This window comes from Bos mutus, chromosome 8, assembly GCF_027580195.1.
Source record: "Bos mutus isolate GX-2022 chromosome 8, NWIPB_WYAK_1.1, whole genome shotgun sequence".
In the NCBI taxonomy this organism is placed as follows: Eukaryota; Metazoa; Chordata; class Mammalia; order Artiodactyla; family Bovidae; genus Bos; species Bos mutus.
Window position 1 is genome coordinate 74,463,143 of NC_091624.1, and position 12,796 is coordinate 74,475,938.

The 12,796-nt window shown below is 39.9% G+C and overlaps 1 protein-coding gene across 6 annotated transcripts in view; it reads left to right on the forward strand.

The window, feature by feature from the left end:
• Positions 1 to 12,796, forward strand: part of KDM4C (lysine demethylase 4C) — a 411,129-nt gene that overhangs the window by 341,720 nt on the left and 56,613 nt on the right. For all 6 annotated transcript variants that reach the window (XM_070375870.1, XM_070375869.1, XM_070375868.1 and 3 more), the window contains one exon: positions 3,900 to 4,085. In XM_070375870.1, coding sequence (XP_070231971.1) covers positions 3,900 to 4,085 — 186 coding nt within the window. The remainder of the gene's footprint in view (positions 1 to 3,899; positions 4,086 to 12,796) is intronic.

The following is a 12,796-nucleotide window of genomic DNA, read 5'->3' on the forward strand; positions in this document are numbered from 1 at the left end:
TATTATTGTTTATAAAGTCCATATTCATTTAGATTTATCCACATATTTAGCTTCTTGGTTAATCTTTAGTTCTTCTTGCATACTTCTGATCCTTGACTGTGGGGGAAAAAATCTGTTTGCCCTAATGTTTGAAAGAAAATTAGGCTGGATGTAGACCTAATTTAATTTTCCTCTATAAATTGGAAAACATTGTTTCATTGTCTTTTAGCACTCACTGTTGCAGACTAGAGATCTGATGGTAATCTGATTTTTCTCTTTTATTCTTTGGAAGATTTGGGAATTTTCTCTCTTTATTTGGAAATCTAAGATGTGTTTAGGTTGTTTAAAAAAATCAATCCTATTTGTTGGGTCTTTTTTCAGGTCACGATTTTTTCTGTTATTTTCTCTTTTTCTTTTCATCTAGAATGCCTCTTAGAGAGACAATAGAACATCTGGATCTCTTTTCCATACTTCTTAGCCTTTGTGTTTCATTTTCCTTCTTTTTGATCTTTTCTTCTGTGTTCTGTACAATCTCTGGGCTCCATCTTTCAGTTGCTAATTTGATCTTCATTGGAATCCATTCCAGAATTTGACACATCTTGTTTTTTTTTAACAATAATATTTTTAATTTTAGAACTGTAACTTGTTACTGTTTTTGTTTAGTTGATGCAATATAGTTTGGAATCTCTATCATAGTATGTCTATATCTCTCTTAACTAATCTTCTGTTTCCCATTACCTGATTCCTTAGGCCAACTTTTCTGTAAGTATAGCACTTCTTGTTCATGGCATTGTTTTCCTTCAAGTGTTCGTGATTTTTAAAGTATATGATTGTATTCTGGCTGCGTACTTTTTTTTCTATTAGCCCAAATGAGAATCCACTTGTCCTACTGGTGAATGATAGCTCAGCTCACAGTACTCGGGTTCAGATCAGATTGGTTTACTTCACCTACTGGTGATAAGTGGGGGCAGGGTGGACCATGGAGCTGGCTTGGCAGTGGGTCACTTGTCTTTTTTTTTTTTTAACCCATTGGGAAAGATTTTAATTATTTATTTATTTATTTTTTTAAGTTTTATTTTATTTTTAAACTTTACATAATTGTATTAGTTTTGCCAAATATCAAAATGAATCCACCACAGGTTAGTTTTAATAAATTTTAATTATTTGCTTTTACTCTTGGTATTGGCCTTGCCAGAACTGCCTCCACAGAGATACCTAGGAATAGTTTTTACTGAGGCTCTCGTTCCTGGAATTAAGTGCTCCATTTTTTGTTAGTTAGTGCTGTTGTGGTTTCATTCTTTTTCATATCTCTTTATTTATTTAGGGTTTGGGACTGGAGAGTTTATAGCAGGGGCTAAGTCCGCTATCTTGATCTAGTCAGCGTTGCATTTCTTTAAAGCCTTCTTCCTTCTGTTGCCCCCAAGCATACCCTCGTTGCACTGGTCATTCTAATTCCATATAGCATTTTATTTCTACTTCTTTCATAGTACTTAATTTTATTCTAATTTGCAACATTCTAGAAAGTGTCTTATGTGTCCTTTACCCTATTGAGTTAAATTCCATAGCCCAGCAGTGTAGGTGTCAAATTGCCACAGATGCTTCAGCCAGGGTGAAGCACAGTTGGTTTAGTAGCAAGCAATGAAACTGTGATGTTGGAGAAGACTCCTTGGACTGCAAGGAGATCAAACCAGTCAATCCTAAAAGAAATCAATCCTGAATATTCATTGGAAGGACTGATGCTGAAGCTGAAGTTCCAGTACTTTGGCCACCTAATGCAAAGAACTGACTCATTAGAAAAGACCCTGATGCTGGGAAAGATTGAGGACAGGAGGCGAAGGGGACAACAGAGGACAAGATGGTTGGATGGCATCGCCAACTCAATGGGCATGAATTTGAGCAAGCTCCAGGAGATGGTGGTGGACAGGGAAGCCTGGAGTGCTGCAGTCCATGGGGTCACAAACAGTCGGACACCACCGAGTGACTGAACAACAACAAAAGTGAAACTGGGGTTCGGAAGTACTATATAGCTGTTCTGCAACATACAAAATGGCTCCTCTACCAAGTTTTGCAGAATCCTCTGTCTCTGTAAGAACTTCGTTAATGTTTAGGTCAAACTTCCCAACTCCATGAAATAAACATCCTCTAAAGCATGGTATTACAATAGTCTGCAGTTGGGGTGACTTTCTAAGGATCATGGATCTATCCTTAGAAATCGCCCCATGCGGTCTTCCTGGAAAAGGAGGCATTTCCCTTACAAAATTCCAAGGATTGAGTTATTACTGAGCTTAAATGTATACTGTCTGTCTCCTTCCTTCTTTCTGGAGTTGCTGTTTATTCAGGAAGTTAACTGTAAAAGAGGCTGAGAAGCTTGGAGTTATCAATTCATTAATTAGCTAAGTCATAATACTCTTCCTTATTCTTGATTCTATCTAATTAGTAAAATAGGAAATAATTTCTCCTTTCATACATCTGTCAGTATCTGAGTTTATTCAAACACTGACCTCACTGTGGTATGATTAGGCTCTTAAAAGATTATCTGATTATGCCTGGGGTTTCTGATATGAGGTCTTGCTGCTTTACCTGTCATCATATTTTGAATGGTTGGAGTTGAGAAAAAAGATACCAGAATACTAAGAATTACCAGGAATATACTGAACCTAATACCAAGAATTTGCCAAAGAGATATCAAGATGTTAAATAATGCTTTTATTCACATTATAATGGGTCTTATTTTAGTTCTTTGGGAAGATGAATCAAAATGACATGAAATAAAAGAAGAGATCCAGTTGGAGGCCATTATTACACTGGGCAAGACACCATGGACCAAGATCGTGGCAGTTGGTGTAGATGAGTAGAGTGAAATCAGAATAAGATTAAGGTGCAGAATCTATAAGACTGAAGGTGCTGATCAGATGTGAGGGCGAAGAAGAGTTAGAAGTTTACTGCACACGGTTTGGTGCAAGTCGGTGATAAAATGTTACGGTCCTCTAAGGGCATTGAGCGCAAGTATCTTTTTTTGTCTCAGGAAGGAAAATGTACCTATAAAAGAAAAGTTGAGCTTTTTGATCATTCTGTTTCTTTTGGTTTCTGAACCTGATCCTACATTGTTCTACAACTCTTTTTTCCTAATTGTCAAGTATTAGTTCACAAATCTTGCATTTAGTGAAGCTATTTGATTTTATTCCATCTCTCATAACAAATGTACTGATAACGTTTAGGGCTAATTGTATGCAATTTAATTTTCAGATTGTGGTAATTATTATTGCTGTTTTTATTTCCATTCTTTCTTTCTCAGGCCTAGTCAGCTATAGATACTCAACAAAATTATGCCCTTTGGGGTGATTTTCAATTTTCTCACTTTGGGAGGCATATTTTTGTTTCAGTCATGAAGGGTTCAGATTTGGATTATTAAACACTTGAGCCATAGTTTCCACATTGGCCCATTTAACACTTTACATTTCCTTGTAAATAGAAACCTTAGCCCATCTGTGTGCCATTTGGGTATTTTTGAAGACCTCATCTAATTTAGGAGAATATGTGCCTGTTTGATGTACAGAAAAGCCCGCCATGCAGGCGGTAAAAGAGAAATAGCTTCAGTGTTCATGGATGACTTACAGGAGCAACCAGGGGGCCTTTCCCTCAGCTCTAAGCATGGAGAAGCATGTGCAGAAGGGCTTGGCTTTCCTAACAGCAAGGAGTGTTTCAGCATATGTCTTGTAGGATGTGGCCATATTGGCATGTCTCCTTGAAGGTATGTGGCTCGTATTGCCACAGTCAATCTCACCACTAGGGCCCCTGGAGATCAGGCCTTGCTGATATCATCAGTGTTCTTCCTCTCTAAAAGTTGTTATGCTGTGAAATGTGGAAATTCGCTGAGTTAAGAGTTTGAATTGACAGTCTTCTTTGTTTTAATCCTCCAGAAATGCATGTTCTGCAGACACCGGGTTAAGAAGGTCTCTGGAGCCTGCATCCAGTGTTCCTATGGGCGTTGCCCAGCCTCCTTCCACGTCACATGTGCTCATGCTGCTGGGGTGCTGATGGAGCCTGATGATTGGCCATATGTCGTGAACATCACGTGCTTCCGACATAAGATCAACCCAAACGTGGTAAGGCCTGCTCTCCCTTTGCTGATGCCAAGACTGCATGTGAATCCCCTCCTGTATATCCCCCAAGTCTAGCATGCTGTACTCTGTAATGTTACTCATTGATGATGTGTAGAGTGTACGTCTCTTGAGGACAGGGATTATACGTTATTATTTACTAGTATTTGTCCAAGACCCATTAGTGTCTGGCACATGCTAGATGCAGCACATATTTATGAGTTGAATGAGTGAATGAACAGATGAATGGATAAAACTCTTTGTGACTGTTCTGGTTTGGGGTCTGTATACAGGGCTGCTGAGTATGGTTGTACAGATTATGCACTGCACATATCCAGAATGAGGGTGAGAGCATTTCTGAGAAGAGACTGATGTGAAAACATCTCCTGAGATCCTGCAGTGTTTAATCCAGACACCTGTACACTCTGGTCTTGGGGGTTTATTTCCTCTCTTCTAGAAAAAAACAAAGAGCAGTAACACAGTAAGGGGAGGGAGAGGGTGGTCCCAAACATTTAAGGACATGCTGCCTGAGATGGGATAAGCTAGAGGCAGCACAGAGGCACCAGGAGGAGTAAGGACAAGCTCAGAAAAGGAGAAGAGAAGTACACACATCAGCATTTTCTGCCTTTTCCATTTCACTCAGGATTGAACCTGTTTCTAGGAAAAGAATGTTTACAACAAACTAACATGCAAATTCAACTGTAATTCAGTTTACCTGTCCTTGGTGAATGGACTCTTTCCTCTGTTTCAAAGGCTTAGAATAATTCAGACAGTGCAGAGATGGTTGCTATGCCTTGGTTAGCTTTTCTGATCACCATCATTGTCTGTGGCTTTCAATGAAGAGGCTGACGCATCCTATTGACCCTCAGTTTCACTCATGTGCTGAAGGTCCCAGGAAGCTTGGCCACAGACCATTTGCAGCCTCACATGCTTGTCCCGTGTCTCTAATTACCTCCGATGAGCAGCCTGCCAGGTCACTACCATGGGCTGGGGAGCCATGACCCCTATACAACACATCTCTCGGCTTTTTGATTCCAGCAGCTTCTTCTGGTGTCTTGAGAAATACTTGATGTTTGTGGGTTGGGTCTTGGTGTGGATGCATGTGAATGTGCAAGTGTAGAAAATGACATCACAAACTGTCATGTCTAATTTAAAGTTCTTTTCCATTGTCGTAGGCCTCAAGTTACATATTCATTCGTGTTTTTTCCTTAATTTCTTGAGTTGATGCGCTCTTGCTAAGAATAGTACATGTACTCAGCAGAAAACCCACTTTATTTATTTATTTATTTTTGAAAACCCACTTTAGCAACTTTAAAAAATTACGCTAATAACACATTGAGTTACTGGCACTTTGCCATTTACAGTGCAGTCACTAACATTACCTAATCAGACGACTCATGAGGATACATTTTGAGATGTGAACCAGGTCACAGCCTCTGGAGTCAGAGTTGTTGCCGTTCACACTTACATTCTGCCAGGAGCACGTGTACAGCCGTGTGTGCATTCTTCTCGCTGAGCCTCGGCTTCCTTGTCTACAGTGGTGTGCCCACCTTATCGTGTGGTTTTCAGTTCACCTCATACTGTAAGCCCTTAGAAAATGAAAGTTGTATTACTGCTTTCTCTTTTTTATTACTTCCACTGCTGCTGTTGCTGCTCCATTCCTTTGTGAACTGGGCCACATGAGTAATGCTATCCTCACTTCAAGGATAGGAAGCCCAAGTTAGAGAGGTTCAGTTTTTTGCCCAAATATTCAGTTAATGAGCGACAGGTGCTGGAATGTAAATATGTTTTCAGCCCGTAGTCTACTGTTTGTTGAATTCCACACCCCAAACCTCAAGTGGCGCTAGAGGTGTTCATTTGAACCTTTGCTTGGGATCATATATTCCCTTTTTAATATTCCAGAGCTCTGTGGTTACTGATGATTATGTTGAAGTTGCTGTTAAAGAGATCCAGGTGTTTAATCAGGACCTCATTCCTCTTAACTCTGATGTGTTTGATTCAGTCAGGTTTATGTTACTAATGTGTTTCATAAATGATGATGAAAGGGAAAATATTTGACTTTGAGATGATTTAGAAACTACTCTTCCCTATAGATCACTTCAGAACTTGGTATACTTTGTAAAGGGTGGGGGGGAAATCATTATAATTTACAGCATTACATGTGGTGGACTTTCTCTATGAGGAAAATATTTTAGTGTTCATAAATTGCCTTTGCAAAATTCTCTAGGTGGAAGCACTGTGAACACTGGATTTCTGAAATACATTCCTGGTAGCTAATACTTATCCATTATTCTTAATTAGACTCCAGGTATGGATTCCTCCCAAAAATGTTTGACAACTAACTCGAGGGAATCCATAGACTCTGGGAACTTTGGTTAAGAGCATTGTAATTACCCTTATTGCATTAAATGTTCTTTCCTTTTTCAAGCGTAAAAAAATTGAACTTCACTCAAGTATCTCTCTTTGTTTAAGCTGTAAATGCCAGGGGATACACTCCCCAGAGTCAGAAGTGTAGTTTGTCTGTGTTCTCGACCATGCTGGGATTGTTTAGTAGTAACAGGCAACTGCTGAATCATAGCAGTGAAAAAACTCATGAGATGAAGTCCAGGCTAACTTGGCAACCCATCACAGGCATTGGTGAGAGTAGAGGATGCTTGACCAATTTAGGTGAAATGAAGTATAAAACTACAGTTACTTCAGTACTCCAGTTTTACTTTTTTTTTTTTTGCATCCTCCATTATTTGCTTTTTGCATCCGAAAGGACCATTTTAAAGTAAATTCGACTTCTTTAATGCCATAAATTATTTTAAATACACTAGCTTATTCAGTGTTGTTGATCTTTGGGTATAAAATCACTCTGGATAATGGTACAAAAACTTCATCTGATTTATTATAATGCACTTTTCCATTGGACAATAAACATACTCTGTGGTTAGAATGATAGTATTGGGGAAAATAGGTAGCTTTCATATTCTTTATTATTATTTACTTATGGCTGTACTGGATCTTCATTGCCGCATAGGCTCGAAGGTACGTGTGCTTCAGTAGCTGTAGCATGTGAGCTCAATACTTGTGCATCCGGGCCTAGTTGCTCTGGGGCATGTGGAATCTTCCTGGACCAGGGGTTGAACCCTTGTCCCCTGCATCCACAGGTGGGTTCTTAACAAATGGACCACCAAGGAGTCCAGCTTTCAGATTCTTGAAGTAGAAAGGAGCATGTTATAGTATGTGCACCGCTAGCCCCCCACCCCCACCCCCATCTCTGGTCCCTGTTATTTTAACCTAAATTTTAGTATAGAGTTTTCAGTATTTTTGTCAAACATATATTTTTTGACTGGTACCTGCTTTCTTGCAAGTATGAGGTTTTATTCATGTGTGCTTGTGTATGTGCACATGTGGTAATGTCAGTAGTGGTGTGATACTTGACCATCCTTTGCCATGATCCACTGTGGCCTCTTTCTGGGCTGTATTTCTGAAGGTTCCATTGGATGTATTCCTAACCCACTTACATGCATGTTGAACAGATGTTTGTAAGGAAAAGACAGAGAACGCAATAAATGGTAAAAATGGTTTTGAAACTGGGAGCTTTGGAAGCATTTCTTATTCAAAGCAAACAATGAACTACTCACAAATTTTATACTTCCTGCAAAGTACAGTCACTGACTGTCTCCTCACACCTGAGTTAACTAGACAGGTGTCCAGTGGAAGAGACGCCTGAATAACGAAAGGCAGCAGAGCTGAGATAGATGGTATGCACTGATTTTTTTTCAAGCAAATTACTTCAGTAAACCTTCATATTAGATTATAGTGTTTGTTCCATGTATGCAGTATTGGAGCTCCAGAATTCCTTGTACTTTATGTATTAATAAGTTGTAAAAAGCAAGGCGCCTCTAATACACAGTCTTTTACAAGGTACATCGTTTTTGTCTTAATACCCTCTCCTGTCAAAGACATTTGAGAAATTTATTTCCTTTATCATTTACTAAGTTGTGGCTTCTAATGTGGAGATAGACACCTATTCAAAAAGAAAGGAAGAATTTGAGTAGAGAAAACATCTTGGTGGTCAATTTTTTTTTCCTGCTGTTTGGTGTATTTTTTCACTTTTTCTATTATTTTAGCTAGATCATTATATTTAGTAGATTTAACCAGTGTTTTATCTTTTAAATTAGTACTCAGCAATCCATAGAAGCTTCTTGGTATAAATTTGTTGAAATAGCTCTCTAATGCTAGGGAATGAGCTTAGTGGACAAAAGAGAGGTAGTATTTATTGAGCATCTTTTATCAAGCATGTGTTAGAGATTTTACATGAGCACCTTTTTTCAAGGCAGTATTCTTGGTGTGGACATTGGAAAGTAGTGGTTATGTTGGCTTCTGTTTTGGCCCCTCCCACTCCGAAAGGTTCTCTTGTCTCTTTAGCTCACCTTCATGTTCTATTCTATGTAACATTCATCTTTGTTGTAGAACTTGAATCCTTGCTCAACACTTGCTGACTTCTTTCCCTGCTTGTGTCTTCAGGTGAGCAGCCCAGGAAAGCTTCACTAACTAACTCCTTCCCTGCCATCACTGTGCATGGCTCAGGACAGGAGGGGACACCTGCATTGCCCAGGATTTGGTGAAGGACTTGGAGCAAGGCAGCCCTCTGGTTAATCCATGCTTGTGTAACTAACCTTTGGGTGGTAATGGGGTGAGAATATCTGTCATCACTAACAATAATACCTTCCTTGCTGTGCAGAAACAGTTCTCACCTTGCCAGTATGTAGAGCATTGGGTGATCAAGGCCCCTAAATTCTAAACCCTAAAATATTGCATAGCATATTATACTTTCAGTATTGGTCATTGAGAAAACACCAAATGATAAAAAAATATTAAGAAATCAGGAACACTTTTATATGAATTCATTAAATATAAAAAGGGTCTGCAGTGTTTCAGGATTATGGATTGATTATGGATTGATACAGAGAGACCTCAAACACACTCCCACTGTAAATTCCCACTGATGCTTTTGGACATCATCATGGATTCTAGCCTTTTACAGATCCAGCAGGTACCAGTTGACTGTAATTTTCTTCTTGGTGCTTCTGTCACACTGTGACCATGCAGAGTCAAAACCAAGCACTCTGATGCAGAAGCAAGGCTCTTAGCTGCTGTGCTCTATTCCCTAAGAAGATAGGCTAAATAAAGATACGAGTAAAATGTTTTGAGAGTCCTTGGAAGGAAGTCACTAATTCTATCTGGGGCAGTCAGGTGGCATTCACAGAGGAGGTAACATTTGTGCTGGTTCTAAAAGAGAAGTGTTTGAGTTTGCTAAGTTGATGTGTCAACTGCATTGGAGCTGGCATTGGAAAGCTAGAGTGAAAGGAAACCAGACTCTCACTTGTGACTAGTTCTCAATCATCTGGTTGTCTCTTGATTCAACCCATGATATGAATCCATCACCTTTTGGTCTTTTCTTTTCCCTCCTTAAGTATGGCTTGACTCTGTCCCCCTCATGCTTTTAAGAAAGAGAACCAGAATTTATTGTAGTTAATGCTCATCTTGGAGAAGGAAATGGCAACCCACTATAGTATTCTTGCCTGGAGAATCCCACGGACAGAGGAACCTGTTGGGCTGTTGTCCATGGGGTCGCAAAGAGTTGGACATGACTGAGCAACTAACACTAACACTCATCTAACAATGATCTGAATGTTTACATTTCCATAAACCCTCTTCGTCACCCTGATCTGCATGTCTTTGTGGTTAACTGACAGTGTTTGGTGATTGTTGTTTTTTCTGTAACAGTTGAGGTATTGCTAACCCCCTTTCTGTTCAGTTAGTAAAGTTTGTCATGACCAAATAACAAACTCTTCTTAGACTTGTGCATAATAATCTGATATTTGTATATGGTTTTTCAATGTAAGTTGTTTTTGAACATCCTTCTGAATTTGTACTGTTATTGAATAGTAGAAAGCATTCTGACCAAAGCAAAAGTCTGATGTAAAAAATTCTTAGCACGGGTTTAAAAAAACAAACAAATAGTATAGTGATTTAGGGGTGAGTGTGTTCAGTCTTTCTAAATCAGACATACATTTCAAGAAGAAATCCCTCACCCTTTATCAGTAGTAGTGTTTTGTTGAGCTCTCCATCCATGTATCCTGGATGACAGAAAGTTAAGGCCAGATTGCCTGGGAGAAGAAATACTTAACACAGACATTTTAGAATATTTACAGTTGGAACCAATTTTTCCCTTGTTCACTTTATTAGGTAAAACCAGTGAATATAGTGTTTTTCTTAATTTTATCAAGAAAATTAAACATATCCCACTTCAAACTTCTGTATTTTATTAATAACCCTCATTTTAATTTCCTGCTGCTATTTTTGCAGACATTTCCTGGGGAAGGGCAAGGTCAGTGATCATGAGCTCTTCTCCTTCGGGCTTCCAGTCAGTAGAAGTGCTTCAGAGTCTCTGGAGCACAGTCTCAGGCCCTGGGTTTCCATTGTCTTTCCATCATACCTGGTGTAGTTAGGGAGACCTAGGGAGTCTGTTTGGAGAAGGAAATGGCAACCCACTCCAGTGTTCCTGCCTGGAGAATCCCAGGGATGGGGGAGCCTGGTGGGCTGCCGTCTATGGGGTCACACAGAGTCGGACATGACTGAAGCGACTTAGCAGCAGCAGCAGCAGGGAGTCTGTTGGAGGGACATCATACCTTCTGCTGGGCCTGGTTGTGGGACATAGAGGAAAATTCCACTAACACTCGCCCCACAAGCTCCCCATAGTGACTTAATGGTCCCAGGCAGAGGCTCTTCTGCCTCCATGGAGCCATCTTTACCTTACCCTTCTATCCCTCCATTTTCCAGTCCCTTTTCAGAGTCTAGTCACTTGGTAAGGGTCTTTGTGCCAGTCCCCACTCGGGCACCAGCTGCAGAGACTCCAGACCCATTTCTGATGCTAATTAAAGTGTTTCAGGGGGAGTTTTGAATTTGCGGGAAGAGATAACAGATGCCTCCATTGCATATTCTAATTTTAATTCAGTCAAGGGTACAGAAACTAATCAGAAGGGGGAGACCATGCAGGCAGAGAAAGGCCGAGTGCCTCGATATGGCACCTCTCCGGCACACTGTTAGTGGGCTGCCCCGTTGTGGCAACATCTGCATGTGACTGGCTGCTGCTGTATCGAAGCAGAACTGTGGTTTGCTACCACATAGTTGCTCTATGTAAGGGGTTTACATTTCCATTCTGGAAGGATTTACTCCTAACAGTCTGGGCCTTTCCATTTAAGGAAAAATGTGCACGCACCTGGCTCTTGAATCAGACTCATGATCAACAAAGCCACACTGTCATCTGGGGATAGAAAGTAGAGTCAATTCCCAGTGACTCAGAACAATATCTCTGCCTTTAAGTATAGCATTTCTCCAGACTCTGATGTCTTGTCCTTTATCCTTTAATCTGGTTGGGTTAAAAAACAAACAAACATTATTTCAAATTTCCTGGAAGCATCCAAAGGCATTTGAAAAATGTTAGGACATAGGTTATATGGGATGCCTTATTTATTTTACAAATAGACAGTGCTTGCTCCTAAGGGCCTGAAGAGCCCCTGAAATAACTCTGAAGCAATGTTGGCTGCTGAGGCCTTAAATGTATTGATGTGAGTGTTAGCAGTCACCCTCTGTGGAGCCCTGATTTCCAGGAGATTTCTTGTTCAACAGCCTTGGCTATCTTCTTCTCTCTCAAAAATGTGGAAAGGAGAATTTTGCCTGAACTTTTTATTTAGCTTTGTAAAACTGCAAAATAATCCTGACTTAGAAAAATTCAGGAAAAATCTGCATCTTGGTTACAGGAGTTTGGTGTTTATCACTAAAGCAGATTCATCAGAACCCCCACGAAGTACTTGTCATGTTGTATTTCCTACTTGGCGGTCTTATCCCCACCCCCTCCCCTGAAGTGCATCATGGGACCAGGGACCAGTCAGCCAATCTACTGCAGGAGGGGCAGGTGCAGGAAGGGCTGTTTACATGGGACCATTGATACTTGACAACTTCACGGACCACACATACTGAGGGAAATCAAGTCTTGCATTCTAAGAACCACTTATCTGGTTACATTTTTTAAAAGCATAGGTAAGATGTGTTTCTATATGAAACACTTGCTCAGCTTTTCACAGAATTTTTTCTCAGGAAATTTTAAGCTTTTCAGCAATTTCATACTCCTTTTTTAAAAAGATTAGTGCGTGCATTATTGTCTGATAGCTTGTTAAGAAAATTAAGTAGTGACACTAATCCCATATTTTAGCATTGGTATTATAGTCAAGCACTGTGGATACAGTAGAGAAATATAAATGGAATGTGTCATTAGACACACAACAGCAAAGAGAATTTGACATTCCAACATCTTGTAAAGCATAAGAGGCAGGATTTTCAATTCCTTCATGTAGAAAACAGTAATTAGTTGCCATAGTCATAATGAAATCCATAGATACTGACACAGGGTAATGAAACTATAGTTTAATGAGACTATTAACTGCAAGCAGTGGAAAAGGCACTTAAATAAGTTCCATCATTTTTTATCTAAAGGGCTACTCTCTAGGTCTGTGTTCTTTGTCCACATTCACCGAACATGATGTGTAAAGCTGTAAAGCTCTAAATTAACTAGAGAGGCCTCTTGAGGTCTCTTGGCAGGAAGCCAGTCAGCCTGGGGCTACCCCATCTCTTTGTCCCACCCTTCCACAGAGTGTTGGTAGCCA